The following is a 25,206-nucleotide window of genomic DNA, read 5'->3' as shown; positions in this document are numbered from 1 at the left end:
TGAAATATGAATATGAATGAAGTCAACAAATCAAATATAAATCAGATCAACAAACAAAAAACAGTCTTGTGTTTTTAATAGACGCTTTCCTGCTGTATTCTTGTTGATTTGTAAAAAATCAACAAATCCATTTGTGATCATACTGTACCACCAGCATAGAAATACAGTACTGGTTGAGGTTTTTAGTTCTGGTCATCGTCTTATCTTAAAGTGTCCATCAGCAATCAAAACAATAAAGCATTTTCCCCACCCCTGTTCTGGCAAAAAGCTGAGGGATGGGGCTGGAGAAATGTAACCACTCTCAAATTCATAACATAGCTATGGATGCAAGGACTGACCATCCACGATGTAAAAATTCTAGTTCTAACCATGTTTTGAGGCTATATAGTGTTTGTTTACATTTACTTTGTTTACAAACATTGGAGTAAAACAAGCTTATTTTTGGGGTTCTGATGGTACGATAGTTGAAGCTCATGAGGCATTTACAAGTTATATTCTTCAAGCATCAATGGGTACATATCATTAATTCAAAAGTCAAAAAATGGATGTAGCAACTCCAGATTGCCCCTTTAAAGGCACACACATAGTCCCCTGTAGCTCAGTTGGTAGAGCATGGCGCTTGCAACGCCAGGGTTGTGGGTTTGTTTCCCACGGGGGGCCAGTATGAAAATGTATGCATTCACTAACTGTAAGTCGCTCTGGATAAGAGCGTCTGCTAAATGACTAAAATGTGAAAAAAATGTAAAGGAAATATATTTATATTTATTCTATTTATGTATTACCATTGTGCATTAATTTATTACCAGGGAGTGGTTAGGCAGAGGCCTATCAGCTGTTATGAGGGCATAAGAAAAAACACATCTTAAACAATCCATTGTACTGCTACTGTAACATCCTATTGGCTCAGAAGTACTCTACCCATATAAATAAAATGTATATTTCTATGGCTCTATCACAGTAAGGCCTTGGGAGGCATGAAAAGTAATTCAACCATTGTTCAACCATGTTGTCTTAGAGTTGACGGTAATGCTCCTCAGTTTGTTAAGGGCCTCTAAACAGCAGAATGACAATTATGAAAATGACAATATCAAGAATTGAGACATATAACATATCTTAGGACCCATACTGTCATGCCCTGGCTCTGGGGACTCTTAAATGTTGAGCCAGGGTGTGGATTTTCCTATGTTTAGTTGTTCCATGTTTTCAGTCTAGATCGTTTAGATCTATGTTGGCCAGGGTGGTTCCCAATCAGAGGCAGCTGTAGCTCGTTGTCTCTGATTGGGAACCATACTTAGGCAGCCTGTTTTCACTAGTCATTGTGGGATCTTGTTCCGTAAGGTTTGTTTTGGTGTTAACCTAGGACTTCACGTATCGTTTGGTTTGTTGTTTTGTTCGTGTGTGTACTTCAATAAATAAAATGTACGCATATCACGCTGCGCCTTGGTCCGCTTCATCCAGTAACGATCGTGACACATACCTAAATATCTTAGAATATATCTTAGAATTATTTCTGTTAATAACACATTAACTTGAGGTCTCTTGAGGGCAATAGAGTCATCACAGCTGAAATCTTTTCACATAGTGTTTCTGATTACACAATCTTTAATTATAGCAGCCGATTTTTGAGTAGCCCCAACACTCACAATCCATGACTGTATATACTGTATCAAGGTCAGAATAAACCTGATCTCATAAAGCCAAAAGCCTGACGGATAATAGCTACAACTCCAAGGTCTTGCAGGAACTCATTGGAAGCTCGGACAATGACTCAGTGACAGACACAAGAGTCACATTGTATACCCAGGTCTGGTGAGAGAACACAACGCGGCAATCAATGCATGAATCAGCCGCTGTAGACAATCAACCACGGTGCATGGCCGAGCACGAGACGCAAGCCAGTCAGATCGTACCGTTTTGATAAACAGCTCTCGACTTGCTCACGCCGCACACGGACCACGCTGAGGTTTCTGGGTAATTATGGGGAGAGACAAAGAACAAAGCATTCGAATGATCACATGGCTTCATCTATCAGCTCGCCCGACACACACACACACACACACACACACACACACACACACACACACACACACACACACACACACACACACACACACACACACACTGTATCAGCACAAATGTCAGGGAAGGCGGTGCTCGTCGTGACAGTCCCTGATTAAAGACCCTCCAAGATGGCAGCTTTTCATCTGACACTGTATGTGTCTACCATCATCACCATGGGGGCCCAGCGCTCCCCTGATAGCCCCCCATCTTACCATCAGTACCACCAGGATGCTCTAAATGCCCTGCTAGATAGAGGACTTCTGTCACTGCTGTGAAATGCTGTGTCATTATGTCAAAAGGATGACACATAAATTAAACCTGTCTTTTCACTATACAATTAGTGTTGGATAGGAGCCTGGATGGGTGGCACACACATAAACATAGGATGTATCCCAAATGACACCATTTTCCCTATGTAGTGCGCAACCCTCTGGTCAAAAGTAGTGCACTACATTGCCGTGAAAAATTAATTACCCCCTTTCTGATTTTCTCTATTTTTGCATATTTTGATACTGAATATTATCAGATCTTCAACCAAAACCTAATATTAGATAAAGGGCTCCTTCTATATATTATTAAGGCAAGTCGTCCAGGTCCTGAGGCAGCAAAGCATCCCAAAACCATCACACTACCACCACCATGCTTGACCGTTGGTATGAGGTTCTTACGGTGAAATGCAGTGTTTGGTATTTGCTAAACAAAATGGGACCCTTCTCGTCCAAAGAGTTGTCTGAAGTTTGCTAAAAAAGCACCTGGAAGCACCTGGATGATCATCAAGACTCTTGGAAGAATGTTCTATGGACAGATGAGTCAAAAACCTTTTGGACGACATGGGTCCCTTATACCAACAGTCAAGCATCGTGGTGCTAGTGTGATGGTTTGGGGATGCTTTGCTTTAATAGAAGGAACAATGAATTCTGCTCTGTATCAGAGAATTCTACAGGAGAATGTCAGACCATCCGTCTGTGAGCTGAAGCTGGAGCGCAGCTGGGTCATGCAGCAAGACAATGATCCAAAACACACAATCAAGTCTACATGAAAATGGCTAAGAAGTAACAATGGCCTAGACAAAGTCCAGACCTAATCCCAATTGAGATGTTGTGGCAGGACTTGAAACGAGCAGTTCATGCTGAAAAAGGTGGCACAACCAGTTATTGAGTGTGAGGGGGCAATTACTTTTTCACACAGGGGAATTGGGTGTTGCATAACTTTGTTAATTATTTGTAAACTCAGGTTCCCTTGATCTAATATTAGGTTTTGATTGAAGATCTGATCATCAATATAAAACAATTCAAAAATAGAGAAAATCGGAAAGAGCCTGAACACTTTTTCACGGCCCTGTAAATGTACTGTACGGACTAGGGTGCCATTTGGGACTCGCACTTAGTATAGTTTGATGCACCGTAAACAAATAGTTCCTCACTGCCCCTGGACTATGAATTCCTCTTCTCTGGGCTCTATCTTGATTTGTGCAATATGAAACCTGCTTTGAACAGAGAAATATGTGCGTGTGCCTGTTTGTGTGTTTGTGTGTGCGTGCGTATTAAGAAACAAATGTATTTATAAAATATTTATGCATTTATTTATTAAATGAATCTAAGGAGCAGATCAGCAGAGAAACTGATACTGAATAGCAGAGACGGTCTGGCCTGGCCATATTGCAGTTCTTGCAAATGCCAGATGGGCTGGTCCATCTTTAGCCCAGCGGGCCCGTCTAATTGTTTTAGATTTTTTGGGCCGAATGAACATTATTTGGCTTATAATGGGGACATCAAGGAAATTAATGGGCCTTATACTTTTTTTTGCTGACATGATTAGCTTGGTTGAAAAACGCATAGTGATGCCGAAACGTTGGTGGTTTCTTACCCAATAAATTACTGGGAGTTTATACATAGAGTGTGCAACTCTCTTTATTTGTTTTTATGGTTAGCTTGGTTACCATGGTCACCTTGGTTACCATGGAAAATGGTGTGTAAGCATGTTGCAGTAGATGTACCAAGAAATAGAGTTGAAACAGTTTCCTTGAAGAGACTTTGACCCACTTGTTTGTCCATCATACCTCAAATCTGATGCAAATACAACCATTCATGAAATGTATAGATAATTGTGTGGTTGCTTTGCTCTATAAATGGGAACTAACATCTTAGGGTTGTAACCACAACTCAAGTTTCTCATAAACAGTTCGTTTTTTGTTTGTAGTAACTGTGAAATTACTAGGGATGATACATTGTGATTTACAGTATCCAGTAACTATTCAATCCTTAATGTCTTCATACAGTTTGAGTCAGCACTCTACACATGAACTCCTTGCTCAAGCAACAAACAGAAATGTAATTTTATTCTACACTGCAGGATTTCCCAAAAATTAGACTGAACTACTCCATATGTTGAGTTGACATTGTACTCAACATTGTATTCAAATAGCACATAGTTTTAGCCATTTTGTTGTACAGGGATGTTTGAATCTTTATTCTGAAGAGTCAAAAAAGTATGTAAAAACTTTGCAAAAACAACAATATAATAAACTCAATGGCATGAACTGTGATTTCACATGATCTGTGTGAGTTCTTATATGAAAACATTGAATATTTTCCAATAGTCAGATAGGCTATGTTGAAATTAATTAGAGGGGACATTAAGTCAGAGAGCTTGATATTTCCCATATGTAATTAACATTCTCCACATGCCGAATGATCCATGTAAAAGGTTGGGTGAGAGGTTTGTATTTTTTGGGTTATTCGTGTATTTAACACTAAATGGTACTTAACTATCTATCCATAACCCTAATACTAACCCCAATTTTAAACCTTACCATGACCACACACCTAACCCATAACCCTATTCTCAGCTTCCATCAAGGCATGTGTTCCAAGCCTAGTGCACTCATACAGTACTGATTTCTGTTGAGAAGATGGTACTTTTTACGACCTATTTAATTGTCAGTTAAGAGTAACATTTTTGATTTAGGAATATGTAAAATATAAAAATTGGGTGAGTAACCTTTTCACATATCCATTTGAGTAATGAGATGGTACAGGTATGTTCTGTTCTGTGTCTGTACTACACTCTGTCTAAATTGTCATGGTTACTGCAAACTCTTAGAGGCTTTTTTTGTCCTTTGGGAATGAGTGTGTGATGCTATCCAAATGGGCATCTCTGTCTCGCCAATCACCCGCCGTAAAATTTTGTAATTTGAGTAAAATCTCTATTGCTATTGTACCTCTGTAATGATGGGCTGTATTTAAAGTGTTGGGTTCTGTCAAGGTGAGCATTGTTTATCATCAGTGACCAGGTGAAACTCTCTCTGTTCCAACCCTGCGCTAACACACTGTCAGAGTGTGGTGGGTGGAATAGTAGGAATCAGGTGCAGGAAACCAGGAGGACTTCAACAGATCTTTACTAGAGTCCAAACACAAATAAGTCGCCAACCCAACCGGGTGGCGCGAACAATTACGCACGAAACCAACAGTGCGGTAACAACAAGAAAAGCGCACGCAGTGCGAGCTCTCGAAACACAATAACGAGAGAACCAAACACGTAGAGGCAAGCTGACATTCACAATCACGCATAACACCTGACCCAAACACACGAAACTAAATAAGGGAACAATTAAGACACAAATAAGGGACAGGTGTTATGAACAGACAAAACCAAATGAACATGAAACATAGAACGGTGGCAGCTAGTACTCCGGAGACGACGACCGCCGAAGCCTGCCCGAACAAGGAAGAGGAGCAGCCTCGGCTGAGACCGTGACAGTACCCCCCCCTTGACGCGCGGCTCCAGCCGTGCGCCGACCCGGAGCTCGGGGACGACCCGGACGACGCGGAGCAGGGCGCGCAGGATGACCCCGATGGAAATCGGTCAGTAGGGACTGGTCTAATACGTCCCTCCTTGGCACCCAGCACCGCTCCTCCGGGCCGTACCCCTCCCACTCCACGAGATATTGAAGACCCCCATCCGGCGTCTAGAATCCAGGATGGACCTCACGGTGTACGCCGGAGCCCCCTCGATGTCCAACGGGGCGGAGGAGTCTCCTCAATCTCAAAGTCCTGGAGTGGACCAGCTACCACCGGCCTGAGGAGAGACACATGGAACGCAGGGGTTAATATTTTTGTAATCAACAGGTAGTTCTAACCTATAACTCACCTCGTTCAATCTCCTCAGGACTTTAAATGGCCCCACAAACCGCCGACCCAGCTTCCGGCAGGGCAGGCGGAGGGGCAGGTTTCTGGTTGAGAGCCAGACTCGATCTCCAGGTGCGTACACTGGCCCCTCACTGCGGTGTAGGTCGGCGCTCGTCTTCTGTCGACGTATGGCACGCTGCAGATGGACGTGTGCAGCGTCCCACGTCTCCTCCGAGCGCCGCACCCACTCATCCACAGCGGGGCCTCGATCTGGCTCTCATGCCATGGTGCCAGAACCGGCTGGTACCCTAACACACACTGAAAAGGGGTTAGTTGGGTGGAGGAGTGGCGAAGAGAGTTCTGTGCCATCTCGGCCCAGGGCACATATCTCGCCCACTCCTCCGGCCGGCCCTGACAGTATGACCTCAGAAACCTACCCACATCCTGGTTGACACGTTCAACCTGCCCATTACTCTCCGGGTGGTACCCCGAGGTAAGGCTTACCGAAACCCCCCAACCATTCCATAAATGCTCTCCACACTCTAGAGGTGAACTGGGGGCCTCGGTCAGACACTATATCCTCGGGTACCCCGTAATGCCGGAAGACATGGGTGAACAGAGCCTCAGCGGTCTGTAGGGCAGTGGGTAGACCCGGCATGGGAAGGAGACGACAGGCCTTAGAGAACCGATCCACAACGACCAGGATGGTAGTATTCCCCTGTGAGGGGGGAAGGTCGGTAACAAAATCCACCGAGAGGTGGGACCAGGGTCGTTGTGGAATAGGCAGGGGTTGTAACTTACCCCTGGGCAAATGTCTGGGCGCCTTACACTGGGCACACACCGAACAGGAGGAGACATAAATCCTCACATCCCTAGCTAACGTTGGCCACCAGTACTTCGTGCTAAGACAGTGCACTGTCCGGCCGATACCCGGATGGCCAGAGGAGGGGGACGTATGAGCCCAACAAATGAGGCGATCGCGAACCTCGAGCGGAACGTACGTCCGACCCACAGGACACTGTGGAGGACTCGGGTCGGTGCGTAACGCCCGCTCGATCTCACCATCAACCTCCCACACCACCGGAGCAACCAGACAAGACTCCGGTAGTATGGGCGTGGACTCAACTGACCTCTCCTCTGCGTCATACCGCCGAGACAGAGCATCTGCCTTCCCGTTCTGGGACCCAGGGATGTATGTGATTTTAAACACAAACCGGGCTAGGAACATAGTCCAGCGAGCCTGGCGAGGATTCAGTCTCCTAGCTGCCCGGATGTACTCCAGGTTACGATGGTCAGTTAGAATGAGGAAAGGGGTGTTGAGCCCCCTCGAGCCAATGCCGCCACACCTTTAGGGCCTGTACCATGGCTAACAGCTCCCTGTCACCTACGTCATAATTCCGCTCCGCCGGACTGAGCTTCTTTGAGTAGAACGCACAGGGGCGGAGTTTAGGTGGAGTGCCAGAACGCTGGGAAAGAACGGCCCCTATCCCGGCCTCTGACGCGTCCACCTCTACTTGGAACGGTAAAGAGGGATCCGGATGCGCCAACACCGGCGCCGAGGTAAACAGGTCCTTTAGTCTCCCAAATGCCCTGTCCGCCTCAGCTGACCACCGCAAGCGCACCGGACCCCCCTTTAACAGAGACGTTATGGGAGCTGCCACCTGTCCAAAACCCCGGATAAACCTCCGGTAATAATTCGCAAAACCCAAGAACCGTTGCACCTCCTTCACAGTGGTTGGGGTCTGCCAATTACGCACAGCTGACACCCGGTCTACCTCCATCTTCACCCCTGACGCAGATAACTGGTAACCCAGAAAGGAGACCGACTTCTGGAAAAACAGACATTTCTCTGCCTTGACATATAGGTCATGCTCCAACAGCCTCCTCAATACTCGGCGCACCAGGGCTACATGCTCAGCACGGGTAGGACTATACACCAGAATGTCGTCGATGTACACAACTACTCCCCTGTCCCTGCATGTCCCGGAAAATCTCATCGGCGAAGGATTGGAAGACTGAGGGAGCATTCATCAACCCATATGGCATGACTAGATACTCGTAGTGTCCGGGAAGTCGTGCTAAACGCTGTCTTCCATTCATCGCCCTCTCGAATGCGCACCAAGTTATATGCGCTCCTAAGATCCAATTTTGTAAAGAACTGCGCACCGTGCAGTGACTCCGTCATAGTCGCAATCAGAGGAAGTGGATAGCTGTACTTCACTGTGATCTGATTGAGACCGCGGTAATCAATACACGGGCGCAGACCTCCATCCTTTTTCTTCACAAAAAGAAACTTGAGGAAGCGGGTGAAACGGAGGCCCGTATGTATCCCTGTCTAAGAGACTCAGAGATGTATGTCTCCATAGCCTTTCTCTCCTCTTGAGACAAGGGATACACATGGCTCGCGGGAGAGCTGCTCCTGACTGGAGATCTATCGCACAATCCCCCGTCTATGAGGCGGCAGCTGCGCCGCCCTAGTCTTACTGAACGCCAGTGCCAAATCCTCATACTCGGGGGGAATCTGCAGTGCTGGCATTAGATTCGGACTCTCCACCGAGGTCGCCCCTATGGAAACACCCAGACACCGCCCCTCACATTGAGCAGACCACCCTTTAAGAGCTTTCTCTCGCCACCTAATACTAGGGTCATGAGTCATCAACCAGGGAAGACCCAGCACTACCGGATACGCAGGAGAGTCAATCAGATAGAGCTGAATTCTCTCCTCATGACCCTCCTGCGCCGTCATCTGAAGGGGTGCTGTGACTTCCCTAATCAACCCAGACCCTAACGGACGGCTATCTAGGGCATGGACGGGGAAAGGCTTATCCACTGGAAGGAGGGGAATCCCTAACTCTATACAGAACTGGCGATCTACAAAATTCCCAGCTGCGCCTGAATCTACCAGCGCCTTATGCTGGGAACGAGGTGCAACCTGTGGGAAACAAACAGGCAAGGTTAGGTGCACGACAGAAAGCTCTGGGTAAGCAGGGCGCCTACTCACCTGGGGGGACCCCCAATGCGTGACCTGCCATCTCCCTCACTGGAGGACCCGCCCCAACACCTAGCCGCGGTGTGCCCTCCACGACCACAGTTGGTGCAAGGGCCGGGTCCCCTCGGGCTCCTCCTCCTCCGTTCCCTAGCGCCAGCACCTCCGAGCTCCATGGGGCTCGGCTCGGAGGTGCTGGAGAGTGGAATGGGCGAACCCCCCTCCGGGACGCCCACGGGTGGCGAGCAGGGTATCCAGCCGGATGGCCATGTCGACCAGCTGGTCGAACGTCAACGACGTGTCCCTGCACGCCAACTCTCGCTGGACGTCCTCTCGGAGGCTGCAGCGAAATGGTCGATATGGGCCCGCTCATTTCCACCCCTGCGTCAGCCGCTAGGGTCCGAAACTCTAAGGCAAAGTCCTGGGCGCTCCTCATCCCCTGTCGGAGGTAGAATAGACGTTCCCCCGCCGCCTTCCCTTCCGGTGGATGGTCGAACACAGCACGGAAGCGGCGGGAGAACTCCGCATAGTTCGTGGTAGCGGCGTCCATTCTCCTCCACTCGGCGTTGGCCCACTCCAACGCCTTGCCGGTGAGACAGGAGATGAGGGCTGAGACGCTCTCGTGTCCCGAGGGCGCCGGGTGTACGGTGGCGAGGTAGAGCTCCACCTGCAGCAGGAACCCTTGACACCCGGCAGTGGAGCCGTCGTACGCCCTCGGGAGCGAGAGCCGAATCCCACTAGGTTCCGGAGATGAGGCAGGGGGGCTGACCGATGGGGCTGGTTCGGTTCGTGGAGGTGTGGGAACCCCGCTGGTCTCCCATCGGTGCAGAGTATTCATCACCCCCTCCAGGGCATGACAGACCTGGTTGATGCGGTCCTCCTGACCACGAAGACGTTCAGCCATCTCGGCTGTCGGCGCGGTCGCTCCTGCTGATTCCATGGTGAGGATGCGTGATTCTGTCAGAGTGTGGTGGGTGGAATAGTAGGAATCAGGTGCAGGAAACCAGGAGGACTTCAACAGATCTTTACTAGAGTCCAAACACAAATAAGTCGCCAACCCAACCGGGTGGCGCGAACAATTACGCACGAAACCAACAGTGCGGTAACAACAAGAAAAGCGCACGCAGTCTGAGCTCTCGAAACACAATAACGAGAGAACCAAACACGTAGAGGCAAGCTGACATTCACAATCACGCATAACACCTGACCCAAACACACGAAACTAAATAAGGGAACAATTAAGACACAAATAAGGGACAGGTGTTATGAACAGACAAAACCAAATGAACATGAAACATAGAACGGTGGCAGCTAGTACTCCGGAGACGACGACCGCCGAAGCCTGCCCGAACAAGGAAGAGGAGCAGCCTCGGCCGAGACCGTGACACACACCTTATTCAATCAAGGTCTTGGTGTGTTAGGGCTGTGCTGGCGGAAAATGCCTGTAGACACAGTAGTTCCCCAAACCAGGGTTGGTGACCACTGAACTAGCACACTCAATCAAATCTCGCTCTGTACACTACACCACGCGTCATGTTACATTTCTTACCCTAACTTATTAAAGAAATAAACTGTCAAATGAGTGAGAAACCTCATGGAACCTCAAACAGTTACCCTCACATGAACAGCCACATGTCCAGTACATGGTGGTTTCTCATAACAAGCTACCTCCTAGACAGCTGTTTTATCAGTTGAGGGTTTACAACACCTTGACGAATCCTCGGCAACACCAGATAAACAAATAAAAGCCGGCTACCTCCTTCCTGCAGGTGTATGTCTTGGCACCATTCCCAAGATAACTGAGATGTGTTTTGAACATCTGAAACCATGTTTCTTCTCGTGTTTATTGTCATTTAGATACCATATCCCCTTCTGGAGAACTTGGGCTTCTGTAAACAATTGAAGTTCACATGACCCCATTTTTAATAATTATACCCTTCCTCCAAGGGGTGTGTTTTAGCAGAAATGGATTGCAAAAATATTGTTGAGTCAGTGTTGGGAAAGAAATGAGAAGTAGATGATCATGTTCCTGTTAATCAGTATCTCCCAAGGTTGGTTAGAAAAATAGGATCCAGTTCTCACAAGTCATTATTTACCTTGGTTACATTCTTCCCCATGTAATTGACAATGACATAATATTACCATACTGACATGCACTTGTCATCAAATCATTGAATTGGAGTGAGCAGGGAAGTATGGAAAACCAGAAAATCTGTTTAGCTTCTTCTGAATTCCTATTCTGTTCACAATCTTAATAATGTCAGTGCAGAGGTCATCCTTAATAACACTGCTAGCCCCAAAATATGTGACTATCACTTCAACAGATACTTTGTGGAAGTGTCATTGGGAACCAAATAACCCCTCGCTCTGTAGAAATTAAAGTCACTCTTCAAATACCGTCCTTTTGGCTTACCAGCCACTGAACACTTGTGTCATGATGGGAGTATTATGTTGTTAGTTTGCTCCACCATGAATAGAAGGAAGCTTAGGGGTTCATGCGTGCGCTGGGTATTAACACTGGGATTAGCTGAGAGGCATCTGGGATACTCAAGGCTGTGAAGCACAAACACACCGCTCCCTTTATTGTTGTGATGGGTACCTCGTTTGCCACAATTAACGGCTTCACTCCAATGCACTATGCCTACAGAGGCAAGGTCTTGCTAGTTTGGAAAGGGGGCAGGGTTTGCCAACAAGTCCCCTACTTGAGGACCATAACGATGTTGACGTTTGCTCTGTATACCTCCATTTGTCTACTGTAGAGAGTCCAACCATAGACTCAAAGAAAATCTTGTTTTACAGAATTACATGGCTTTGTTAACCAATTGCATCACACCCATTGTAGCCATCCTTGTGACTGAATTCAACCTTTGTGTGAAATTCTGTATACAAACTAGTGACACTGACTCAGTTTTCTTTAATTGCTTCACACCTTTACTGACTAACTATGCTAACGCAAACATTAGCTCATTGTCTGTATCCTTCCTCTTTTGCAGAATTCTGTCAAAGAAGGAAGTCATGGAAACATATGGCCACAGCATCCTGGTGCTAGTGTTCTACATCATCACCTTCCTGATTGGACTCCCTGCCAATGTTGTGGCCTTCTACACCTTCAGCAAGAAGGTGAGGCAGAAAGCCATGCCCATCAACATCCTGCTCCTCAACCTGACCATCTCGGACCTCCTCTTCCTGCTCTTCCTGCCCTTCAAGATCAAAGAGGTGGCGGACTGCACGAAATGGAACATGCCCCACTTCCTGTGTCCATTGACCAGCTTCGTCTTCTACACCACCATTTACAACAGCACCTTATTTCTGACCGCCATCAGTGTTGAATGCTACCTGGGGGTGGCCTTTCCCATCAAGTACAAACTCAAAAGACGGCCTTTGTACGCCACGGTGGCTAGCGTCTTCTTCTGGGCGATCTCCATGGCGCACGTCAGTATCGTCTACATCATTCAATATTTAGACCATCCCAATGCCACCCGGACAGACCCTTCGGAACTGGACGTGTGTTACACGAATTTCACCCAGGAGCAGCTGCAGGTCCTGATACCTGTCCGTCTGGAGCTCTTCTTTGTTCTATTCTGTGTACCTTTCTTCATCTGCTGCTTCTGCTACATCAACTTCATCCGGATCCTCTCTCAGCTGCCCAGCATCAACCCCAAGAAACGTCTGCGGGCCATCGGCCTGTCTCTGGGGACACTGCTGGTGTTCATTGTCTGCTTCATGCCCTATAACCTGTCACACATAGTGGGCTTCGTCAACTGGATGAGTCCCGATTGGCGGGTGGACGCGCTCTTGTCCAGTACCGTCAACGCCAGCCTGGACCCCATCATCTTCTACTTCTCCTCGTCGGCCCTCAGGGGTACCTTACACCTCTTCCTGAAGAGCCTGGTGGAGAGGGTGCAGGGGTTGTGCTGCTGCCGTAAGGCTCTCTACTGCCCCCTGTTGGTCTGCTCCAGAACTCAGAAGGAGAGCAAACCAAGCACCAATGACAGCTTCTTATAGAGCTCCTTAAACTCATTCCACAGAGGACCAAGTGTCTGTGGGTTGTCACTCCTTTCTTGTACTTGATTGATGAATTAAGGTCACTAATTAGTAAAGAAATCCCCTCACCTGGTTGTCTATGTCTTAAAAACCAAAGACCTGCAGACACTAGGCCCTCCATGAAATTAGTTTGACACCCCTGTTATAGTGTGTTGTCAAGCCATATGCTACACATGCTACATGCTAGCTACATAAGTTAGCTAAATGCTAGCCTGTTCAATGTATTTATTGCACTTAGGTTCTTATGGAAAAGACTGAGGAATATGGGTTTCTTTTCCTAGCTTTAAAGGATAAACATTCACATAAAACACCATGGGCCAGAAAAGGTTAAATACATTGGCCATGCTGTCATTCTGCCGTGTTCAAAACAACTGGAAACTCGGAAGTGGGACATTTCAGACTTCAGTGAGTTCAAGACAACTGGGAACTGAGAAAAAAAACGAGCTCCCATTGGGAAAATACGTTTTGAACGGTCATCCAACTCGGAATTCCAAGTCGGGAACTCTGGCCTCTTTCTAGAGGTCCGACCTGAAAATCACTGATCTCATGATTTGACCTTGTTTTGGTGTCTTGAAAGCACCATAAATCCAGAGAATGACTTTGATGACAAGGTTTGATGACAAAATCTGCCCACAAGAAGGACCGCCGCACCACCTTCCTGTTCAAGTGAACAAGCACAACAAGGTGAGTTCAACAATGTTTTGTATTCTGCTGCATAAATGATGTAATATGCCTGGGAGATATGTATACTGTAGCTAAGAAAGTAATACTGTGTATGTTGTGTAGTAAGCTGTTAGTAGCCCATGTGCCTCACCGTAATAATTTGGTGCCTTTCCCCCTCACAACTGTTCTGACTTGGTGGTGCACATGTAGCCTATAGCCTGTTTTAAAGAAATGTAATCATCAAATATTGTAAGAGATTTCATTGTCTGCTTATATGCCCCCTTTATTTATCCTACGGTTTTGACTTGCTGTGCAGGGAGAATACTGTAAGAACGGCCCATGTTCTGAATTCTGTCGCTGTACATTTCAAAAGTGCTGAACAAATAGTTATATTGACTACGTCCGTCCTAGCTCGCTCATTAATGTCTTAATCAAAATTACGGATTGCCTCTTATCCGCTAATCGTTCCCTTATGCCATAGTTTGTACATCTCAATTTTCAGTAGAAACCACATTTGTTTAAGCAAGTCAGCCATATTAGCTATGTTTTTTAAAAAGGCAGTAAATGAGGCTGAATGAACTGTTTCACTTCCAGCAAGTCTCCGCTGAAAGCCAGGTGTAGCAGTGGTAAGGATTCACTCCGTGGTGCTATAAAGAAAGCTCTGCTGTTGTTACAGCTTTATGTAGGTCCTAACAGTTTGTGGACACCGTTTGACACCGTTATAGTACAATTAATGTATTGTTTAGTGTTGTGTTGTGTAGTGGCTTTGCTGGCGTGCATCTAAAAAATACATTTCTGAGTTTGCCCCACCAAGATTTACATACAAAATCGCAACTGGGAAGGACGCCTGTATCTTTCTAGTGACTGGGTGTATTGATACACCATCCAAAGTATAATTAATAACTTAATCATGCTTAAAGGGATATTCAATGTCTGCTTTTCTTTTTACCAATCTACCAATAGGTGCCCTTCTCTGCTAGGCATTGGAAAACCTCCCTGGTCTTTGTGGTTGAATCTGTGTTTGAAATTCACTATTCGACTGTGGGACCTTACAAATAATTGTATGTGTGGGGTGCAGAGATCAGGTAGTCATTCAAAAATCATGTTAAACACAGAATGAGTTCATGCAACTTATGTGACTTGTTATGCAAATTTTACTCCTGCATTTATTTAGGCGTTGAATAATTATTGACTCAAGACATTTCAGCTTTTCATTTTTAATTAATTAATTTGTAAACTTTTCTAAAAACATAATTCCCATTTGACATTATGGGATATTGTGTGTAGGCCAGTGACACAATATTTCAATTCAATCCATTTTTTATTCAGTCTGTAACACAACAAAATGTGGAAAAGGTCAAGGGGTGTGAATACTTTCTGACGGCAGTGTACTGTATGTGCACTTTGCTCTGATGTCTTTGAGAAGTGAAAAAAACTCTGAGAAGTAATCTTCTAGCTAAATCAGAATCAATGACTGCAGTAAATTCTAAGGAGGCAGGTCAAAAGGTCAGCATACATTCCACAATTGACTCACTGTTTGAAAACAATAAGCCCTATAACGTGAAGTGTTTAAAATAATCTGCTCACTTGAATAGTGTCTCGCACCAATTAACATAACATAATCTCACTTCAAAAGGTTGACTTTTGGTGTACTTTATAAGAGTCTACAAATAGGAAGGAGGAGAAAAGCTTTAATTTCAATTGTCAATGTTTTTTTCATGATGCTCTTCTTTAGTTTAGGACCAAACCTGGGTTGAAACCAGTTGCTCCCACCTGTGTGCTTACTATACATTATCTACAAATGACTTTTGATATTGAGCACCTTTCCTCTATTGGCAACCTGATTGGGTACTTTTCCTGTATTTGCAACCAGATCCGGTAACATCATTATTCACCTTCCATAATAATGATACAAGTGCCTTTTTGTGTCTGCCTTTTTGTTAAGAAATGTCCCACCACCAATAATACTGACAAATACAATGAACAAGTAGGATAACTAAATAAATATTTGGATCATATTTGTCAGTATGACTGGGTATTATTCTGTTGCGGGATTTTCCACTGTGGTTAGCCTACAGAATGAAAGAATGAACTCACACCACCACAGTCAATGTTTGGTTAATCATACTGGTGTATGTATGGTAGCAAGGGAGGAGCTGCTGTAGGATGCTTATAATGGACGTGAGTCACTTTTCTCTCTCATGCACTGTTTTCTCCCTCCTCCTCTCTTTCTCTCTTAATCAAGAGGCCGTCACAGTCAAGGCCAGATAACAGTCTACATCTATTAACCAACAGAGCAGACAAGCCGGTTCCTCAAAGCCCTTAGCCCTAAGACCGTCCAGCTTCTATCGCAGGACAGTGTTACTACGGAAACCATGTTTGGAGAGCGTTGGAGATAGATAGCAGCGGTTTCTATCTAATTATCATTTTCCGTTAACTGTGCTGGATGTTTAGATTATGCTGTAAACAGAGTGGCTGGCTGTAGTCAATATGAGGTCAGAGCTACAGAGGGAAGAATACAGTTAAGAAGATACATACTCAGTTGTTGGACCTTACAGGATATCCACGGTGGAATGAGGTAAGATTTTTTTCTCTATTTATATTTTGCTACTTCAAAAAGGTTGTTTACTCTACAATAAATTCAAGTCAAGTTCGTTTTTTCGTCATATACACATGATATACTGTAGGCCTACATGGAGTACACAGTGCAATGAAATGCTTACTTGCATGTTCACCTCTCGACAATGCAACAACAATAGAAAAAAATAAGTAAGTGAATACAAAGAGTAGTAAAATAAAAACTCAATGAAGTAAAAATAGAATAGTAATTTAGGAAAAATATAATACATAAGGTACTCATTAATTGAAGTCGGATATTTACACATGTACAGGACTGGGTAATTGTGCAATAGATAAGAAATGTCAATAATAAATAGACATTGTGCAGTAATAATAAATAGTATTCCAGTAGCAGCAGTCATGGAGTGTGTGTGTGTTTGAGTGTGTGTGTGTGTGCGTGTGTGCGTAGCCGTGGGAAGTAGTTTAGGAATAGGGGTGCTGAGATTTCTTTCGTTATTTTTTAAATTCTGATTTTTCAGGGGGTGCTGCAGCACCCTCAGCACGCCTACTTCCCACGGGTATGTATGTGTTTGAGTTTGAGCTTATGTATAAGCATGTGTGGTAAGGTGCAGAGAGTCAGTGCAAGAGACTGTTTGTGTTCCAGCGGTCAGTCCCAGTCACAGTAGAACGAAATACTGTAGCTATCTATGGTAGAAAAAGTACAAAACCATGTAAAGAGTTGGCAAAGAGATCAGTGAGTTCTTTGACTTGCTGGCAATCCTTCACTGTCATCATGTCTGCCAGTAAAAGTGTGAGTGAGGAATTTCCCATACGTACAGTATATTAGTCAGTCATTGGTCAATACAAGGAAGTAATGTTCGTTTAACTTTCTCCTACGGTCATGCCTTACCTACCTACCTTATTATACTGACTTTGATTTGATGCTGGAAGTACATGGAGGGTAAAATAATAAGATATCTTAGTATTAGTTTTTCTTAGCTCAGTTCAGTGCGGACACACTATGATAACTCTCTTGAATGCTTGACCTGAGTAGTGACAGCCTCATGGTAAGGGCTACTCAGTCCCTGGTTGTGGTAGAATGAGTTAAAGCTTTTTCTTAATTGTGAGGTGTTGTGTTTATGACTTCCCTTTGATGATGTCAGAGATTGTTTAATCCATTGTTGACCTATTGGAGATGTTTAAGAACAGGAAATTAAAAGACTGTTGTACTAACTAGAATAATGAATGGTAGCAGCTAGGACCACGCATTACCCGTTTGTGGACATAAGCGCCAATATCTTTACAAGCTGTCCCGTGTTTGTGTGTATAAGAAGAACAGGTGTCCATCCAATGATAAGACAATATTATAAAGACGACACAAGAAGCAATAATGTAGTGTTGAGACAGTTTGTATACAGAACCATGTGCCAGACACACACATCCTGAGTCATCACATTAAACAAAACCCAGATGCTCATAAAATCAAAAGGTATACAGTCAGTTGCCAACAGACACTGACCATATTGCCTTTCCGAGTGTTTGGTTTTATTGTAGTTATGAACTCTATTTCATCTGCTAGTATTGTATTGTCATTATTGAGCACACAAATGTTCTGTTTCAATTACACCCTTCACTTGGCATACTTAAAAGGGGTAAGTAGTGAGTAACAGAAGGCAGAAACCGTAATGTGCCGTGTTGTAATCTCCTTCTATCCTCTCTTGTCAGCAGACTCTTGGAGTCCTTGAAGAGATGATGAGTTGGTTTTATTGTCTGGGACAGGAAAACCACGCTGTCTAACCGGGTTTGTTCCAGGCTGTTGACCCAAAAAGCAGCCTTCGCCTCTGAAGCCTCAGACTGTCTGACAGATCAAGCCCCTTGCGCTGCGACGCTTTCATCCCCCCCCAGACTGCACTGAGATGATGTGACAGATCTTGCTCCCCGTGCCTTCCAGTGACTGTACCCACCGCCGAGGCCACCATGCAGGAGTGCCACACTGCGTTGTGTCTGTCCGTCTACCTCATCACCTTTTTGATGGGCCTCCCGGCCAACGCTGTGGCCTTTTACACATTCAGCAAGAAGGTGAGGCAGAAAGCCAAGCCCATCGACATCCTGCTCCTCAACCTGACCATCTCGGACCTCCTCTTCCTGCTCTTCCTGCCCTTCAAGATGCAGGAAGTCACGGACGATATGACCTGGAGTCTACCCTACATCCTCTGTCCTTTATCTAGCTTCTTCTTCTACATGACCATCTACGTCAGCACCTTATTCCTGACAGCGGTCAGTGTGGAGCGCTACCTGGGCGTGGCCTTCCCCATCCAGCACACGCTGAAGCGCCGGCCCCTGTATGCCGTGTTGGCCAGTGTATTTATCTGGGCCTTCTCCGTCCTCCACCTGAGCATCGTCGTCATCATGCCCTACTACAACCCACCGCAAGACTCCCTCAGTTCCACAACCAACTCTTCCAACGTCTACGAATTCGCCAATGTCTCCAGCACGCCTCTTAGTGACGTTGACAACATTGTGTCTTCCAGGAATGTGTGCTATGAGGACTTCAGCGAGAAGCAACTGGCGATCCTCCTGCCTGTGCGTCTGGAGCTCTGCCTGGTTCTATTCTGTGTACCTTTCCTCATCTGCAGCTTCTGCTACATCAACTTCATCCGCATCCTCTCTGGCCTGCCCCACATCGGGCGCCGCAGACGCCTCCGTGCTATCGGCCTGGCTCTGGGGACACTGCTGGTGTTTGCCTTCTGCTTTGGCCCCTACAACGTCTCCCATATCGTGGGCTTCATAACCAGGAAGAACCCCGACTGGAGGGACATGGCCTTGCTCTGCAGCACCTTCAACGCCTGCATGGACCCCTTCATCTTCTACTTCTCCTCCTCGGCCGTCAGAGGGACCCTTGGTAGTATGCTGCAGGGGGCCAGAATCAGGCTGGCCAAGTATGTGTTCTGTGGCTGTCACATCCACTGGTCCTCTTGGAAGGGAACGAGTGAGCCTCAGAAAGATAAGGGACCCAAACAAGTGGAGATGAATGCTATCTGAAGCTAATTGAATAGGGCCTGTATTAACTGAAATGAGACGTTGTGCTCCTCATGCATAGAGGCAGGATATGAGTACTCTGATGTTTATGTTTTTACATGTGAGACGGGAGAGACTGTCATTTACTGTATCTGCGTCTCTGTTTGATCATTGGCGGGCAAACTTCCTTCTTAGATTAGAGACAGGATATGGGAGATACGGAGCCTGCCTTCCTTCCTCCTGAGAGACACAAAACAAGGGCTCACAATAGGGAGTTACTGCCTTACTGTCTTGCTGCAGTTAGCTGTAATCAAGTGCATCATTACCAATTATGTATTATAAGTACATACCTACTGTGACAGTGCATGAAAGAAGTTTGAGAGTTCATTTGTTGTATTGGGTTGCCTGACAAGATAGGCAAACAGAACAGAAAATGATAATTGATTAGCAGGTCAAATGTTTTTTTCAACATTGTTGAAAATTGTATTTCACAAGGTTGAAACCCGTTTACACAACTAGGAGCAGTTATGGTGATCTCAATTGTAGAGAACAATGACTCTAACATCTGAGAGACACATCAGAACAACATCTCTCAGCACTGAGAGATGAGCACCACAAACAAGTGTCACAGTATGATTGTATATGGTTGAAAAGGAACGATGATACAGTATGCGCTGTGTGTGCTAGCTATTCAACTGAATTTGAGCACTGAGCAGAGTTGGTGTGTGTGTGTGTGTGTGTGTGTGTGTGTGTGTGTGTGTGTGTGTGTGTGTGTGTGTATGCATGAGCACACATGCGTAAATGAGGGATTTTGTGTGTATGTGTGATTCATTGTGTCCACAGATTACTATTATTGGCTTCGTGAAATGAATGTGGACTCACTGTCCCATTTTGTATACAGCTCTAACATGGGACCGTCATTGTTTGATTGTGGAACCAAATAAAGATATTTATGTTGAAATAAAACCATGTTCATTTTGTGAATTACAGGAACAAAAATACTATAATAGTTCAACAGCATTGAATTGGTCACAAAATTACAAGCAAAAAGGTTGGCAATGGAATACTTTAACAGAATCAGGTTGTTGTGGCTCCTTGGTTCTTACTACTGTTTTGGAGTCATAACATGTTTAACATGATGACCATCCCTTCAGACATAATTCCTCATACAGTGTAACTCATGATAATTGATGAGCCTCTCAAATATTTACACAGAGACTATTTTCTCTGATTACGTATCATGGGTGGTGCATGTATACTATACAGCACGCTGCTGTACAGTACCTGTAACACGTGCAAGTAAAGCCCACTCCACCAACATAAACCCATAGATTCAATACTTTCATACCACACAGTAAAAAATGGGGTGTTAATATTTCAGAGTAAAGTTATTTTAACCCAGATAGAGTATTTTCAACATTTTTGAGAGTAAAGTTGCTCTATCAGTGGAGTTAAAAGTGAGTGTAAAAATCTGCAGATACGCAGTGACAATTTCAACTCTACAGCAGTGATGAATACCCGCCACTCTGCTTTGCTGAAGTTTGGCACGTACGTTGGTGGAGGAAGATTGCGAAGGAGTAGCTAGGCCACAGATATTGCTAGGTAAGTTACATCCCCGTTTTTTCAACACCAAACCGGTATTTTTTAACTTTACATAATTTTAGAGTTGTGCTGATGTCAAGGTCATATTTTAAGTTCACGAGTTCCATGCGGCGGTCCCCCTTGCAGTGACCTCGTCATCAGCCAGCTAAATTAGCTTGTAAGTTCAGATGGTTGACAGTAATAACTGTTATATGATATACCCATGGAATATGTTTGATATTTTTGTGAATGGCTTGCTGTTTCATATGGCTAAAAATAGGTAACGTTAACTTAGCTAATTAGTTCGTTTGAAGGACACCACCGTTTGGCATGAGCGCAGATTGTGCTTGTCATGCGGTTAGCTAGCTTGCAATCAGTATCGGTAACTGTCTTTCTTTGTGTTGCAATATTTTCACGAATGAAGTTTGTCAGAATGGTAAATACGTAAAATAACGTTCGCTAACAACAAAACATTTATACAGATAGTATTGTTAGCTAACGTTATTGTATAGCTTCCCAGGCTTCCTTACACTAACGTTAACTGTTTTTTATAAAGCTATATATAACGGTAATGTTAGCATGCTTCTGATAGTTAGCCAGCTAATGTTGGTGTTATAAAAGCGATAACTTAGATCACTGATTTGCATGACGGGTTTGTTTAACATTGCTTAACCATTTTAATGGTTAGCTACTGTTCGAACTAAAATGGCTAATGAGCTAGCTAACTTTGACACATAGCTAGTTATTTGGTAGCTAATGGGACAATGTGCCTCTAAACTTGAACTAGCCTACACCCATTTGCTGCAGAAAATGGCGGCTTAACGTTATATTCAACCAGCACAACTTTGTCTACTTCAGCCTTTGTAATTGCAGTGTAACGTCTAAGTAATGCATAGTGCATTGCGTAGCTAGTACTACTGAGATAAATGGATAGTTAGCTAACGCTTAGTTGAACCAGCACTAAATGATGATTTTGAATATATATTTTCTTTGTTAACAGAGGCAAAATGCTGTTGCGTGTTCAGCTCGGGGAAGAGCAGAAATACGTCAAGCTGTCTGAGCTGACATTCAATGCTTTCTTGAAAGAAGGTAGGTATAATAGGTTAAAGCAATACATATCACCCTAATGACAAAATAATACAGCATTAAGCTATTATCTTATGATATCTATTTAGGTCTATAGTCATTTCTGCTGTGCTTTATATTTTCAGTAACATAAAATCAGGTGCAGATCCTTGTCTTTCATCATTTTGTGAACACATGAGGCAACCTTAAGTATGAACTTGGATTCTTGTGAGAAGGGAATGCATGTTTTTTCTTTTTTTTCTTCTTTTTTTAACAGTGTGTCTAAAATTCAACATACCAGAAAGCAGAAAGCCAGACATTAAGGTGTATGACCAGTCTGACACAGAAGTTGACTCAGATGTTTTTGAAGAATTAGTAAAGGAGTCACCTGGAACTTTCAGAATCATGCTGGGCAATGGACTTGGTATTCATTCATTCAATTAGTTTTTTTAGTTTAAAGGCCAGAATGAGAACCTTTATTGTCTTAAAAATAACAGTTTATTGTAATATGTTTCTATGTTTTGCACAAATTTCATAATGAACAGATACCTCTCATTCATCATCATGCTCGGGTACATCTGATGACACCATCATTCTGAATTTCACTGTGTGTGACGATGTTGAAGAAGTAGCGGCTGGCGAAGGAAGCCAGCCTAAAAGGCCATGCCACATAAACTATGAGGCAAAAGCAGTAAGTGGTGAACATTGCTGTTAAGTCCAATCTGAATGTTGTTTCATCATGTGACAGCATTACATATTGTTTTACAATTACGGAAAGCACATTTCTTTCCACCTATAGCTGATTGAAAAAATCCTAACATCAAAGCCTGGTGGTGAACGCATTATGCAAGAGTACGGAAAAACCAAATCTCTGACAGATGCCACCAGAAGACAGATGATCAACATACTTGCTGCTGAGATGACAGAAACACATGGGTAAGCATTAAGCATATAGATGGGCTGTAAAGAAACATTGTTATTATTTTCCGGTTATTAATTATGTAAAATGTGTTGTGCAATATCAATTCAGTGTGATGTTAACTTTGAATTCATATGCTAGGACATCCCCCCCCAAAAGTGTCAGAGCACAGGGGATAGTAGCTTTGTTTCCCTATCTAGAAGACCCATACTCACAACATGGATATGTAAGTAAATGGGTTATTGCAACATTATGCACATATTCACTCTATGAAATGGGAATAGTACTCCTTTATAATTTATTTATAATAATATAGGATCATTACTACGATCCGGAGAGTGGTTCCGGATACCTTGCATGGCGATTGAAGACCATACAAAGAAAAACAGCAGAGGAAAGAGGTGCCTCAGTCAGCAAATCTCCTAAAGGTATGTTTTCTGATCAGTGACATGTAATTATAATGGTGACCTGTGAATTGTACAGAAAGGATTTCTTAACACTGTATTTTGTCTTAAGTTGGTGGGCCAGGCCGTGATCGTCAGCCCTTCACCTATGACAGAGAGCCATCTGATGAGGATGTGGAAGCAGCTATTGCTGTTTTGAGACACTCTGCTGATGAAAACACTGTCCGTGAGAAGATGAAAATGACCTTCATATATCGGCAAGCAATGGTCAACGATGAAGCCAAATCATCAGATGTCTTCTCGGTCTTCCCAAGATTTCTGGACACACCAGGACTGGTATGACAACTTAATTCACTGCATCACCAAAAATATCCAATGAAGAATAAGGTAACACTCATTATTTCTGTCTTTGTGTGTTACATTGCAGATAGAACAAGATTTCAGACTTCTGTTTGGTGAGGCCACAGCCAACAAATTCTTGGGGAAGTGGCCAACCACTTTCAAAGCAAAAGTAATAAAGGAAAGCCATGGACTTGTATCCACCACAGAACTCTTGGATTTGATGCGCAATGCTGAGTCAGCTGCTGAAGTTGAGAATGGTATGAATGAACTGTTTTACTTTTTATGTGGATAATGTAGGTGTGCATTATATGTCCATAATGGTGCAAGTTGTGAATAAGAATGTTATGCTACGGCACAATGTTAACCAGGTTTTTATTTACTTATTTGTAGGCTGGGACAGTGACATGTCTGCCATCTTGCTGCTGCTACATTTGCTACCACCATCTGCACAAGGTAGAAAGAGGCCGGGAAAGATGTCTGCATATCAAGCTGTAGATCAGCTCATCAGATTTCAAAGGTATGCTTAACAGTTGTTTAAAATATATATTCCATCATCTCAATCTTGTGCACAGTTTGAGGTGATCTTATCTATTGTCAGAGGTTAGTCACCAAAACAATTCTGTTGAATGTGTTTTTTTTGTAGGTTGGAACCAGTGTGCAGCAGCATCTTGACAACATCACCCAAAGCAGTCAGCCCTACCTTCTCGCCCAGGGATCCACACAGAGCAGCATTCACTCCTACTTCATTGTGGTTGACAAGCATGCTCTTCCATGCAAGGCAACAGGTTCAGTAGGAGCTTTTGACGAAGTCTTTAAAGCCCATTACGTATTTGGTACGTCATACAGTTCTTCCTTGAGCAGCTTTTTCACTTTTGTGCAAACAACCATCTATAACATCGACATGGGGGAAACAAAGGAGACTCCTAGAGTTGCTGAGTTGCGAGCAAGAATGGTGCGTTAGTTGAGATAAAACTATGAAGTGTTTTCTTTGCAAAAGTGACCATGGAAGTCCAAACAACCTTGTTAAGCACCTTAAGATAATTCATGGGCTATGTACAGGCAGGACTCTTTTTTCTGAAATGTGGTCAAGAAGGATGCTCACGTTCTTTTGGTAGCTTTTCTGGTTTTAGAAAACATCTTAACAAGTGCCACGGAGAAAGTTTAGTAGATTCTATAGAAGATGATCTTTCAGACCCTCAAAGTACCGTCAACACCAGTAATATTTCTCATGTTGAAGTGTCGACTGAATGTTTAGAGGCTGAGTCAGAGTTATCTTCGCCATACATTGTAAATAGTTGTGCAGCTGTTATTTCTGATCTAAAGGCAGCAGGTGTTGGTCAAAGTACAGTAAATACTGTAGTGATTTCCATGGAAGAGATTGTTCAAGATATTCATCAGCATGCTAAAGAAACAGTGATAAAGCATGTATTTAGTAAT

General features: G+C 44.2%; 3 protein-coding genes across 3 annotated transcripts; all 3 read left to right on the top strand.

Annotated features, from left to right (window-relative positions):
* Positions 1-12,189: 12,189 nt before the first annotated feature.
* Positions 12,190-13,179, top strand: LOC121558146 (free fatty acid receptor 2-like). Its single transcript, XM_041871618.1, has one exon. The coding sequence runs from the start codon at positions 12,190-12,192 to the stop codon at positions 13,177-13,179; it is 990 nt and encodes a 329-aa protein (XP_041727552.1).
* A 4,998-nt stretch (positions 13,180-18,177) lies between these two features.
* On the top strand, positions 18,178-20,385 carry LOC121558148 (free fatty acid receptor 2-like). The gene has a single exon (XM_041871621.2). It carries the CDS (start codon positions 18,418-18,420, stop codon positions 19,480-19,482), a length of 1,065 nt encoding a protein of 354 aa, XP_041727555.1. The 5' UTR covers positions 18,178-18,417; the 3' UTR covers positions 19,483-20,385.
* A 435-nt stretch (positions 20,386-20,820) lies between these two features.
* Positions 20,821-24,296, top strand: LOC121558142. The gene is made up of 10 exons (XM_045216503.1): positions 20,821-21,060; positions 22,040-22,128; positions 22,382-22,528; positions 22,650-22,795; positions 22,904-23,040; positions 23,165-23,249; positions 23,340-23,451; positions 23,540-23,763; positions 23,855-24,026; positions 24,160-24,296. The coding sequence occupies exons 2-10, from the start codon at positions 22,047-22,049 to the stop codon at positions 24,294-24,296; spliced, it is 1,242 nt and encodes a 413-aa protein (XP_045072438.1). The 5' UTR covers positions 20,821-21,060; positions 22,040-22,046.
* Positions 24,297-25,206: the final 910 nt, after the last annotated feature.

This window comes from Coregonus clupeaformis, unplaced genomic scaffold (assembly GCF_020615455.1).
Source record: "Coregonus clupeaformis isolate EN_2021a unplaced genomic scaffold, ASM2061545v1 scaf0726, whole genome shotgun sequence".
Taxonomy (NCBI): Eukaryota; Metazoa; Chordata; class Actinopteri; order Salmoniformes; family Salmonidae; genus Coregonus; species Coregonus clupeaformis.
Note: the sequence above shows the minus strand (reverse complement) of the source record. Positions and strands in the feature narration are given on the sequence as shown.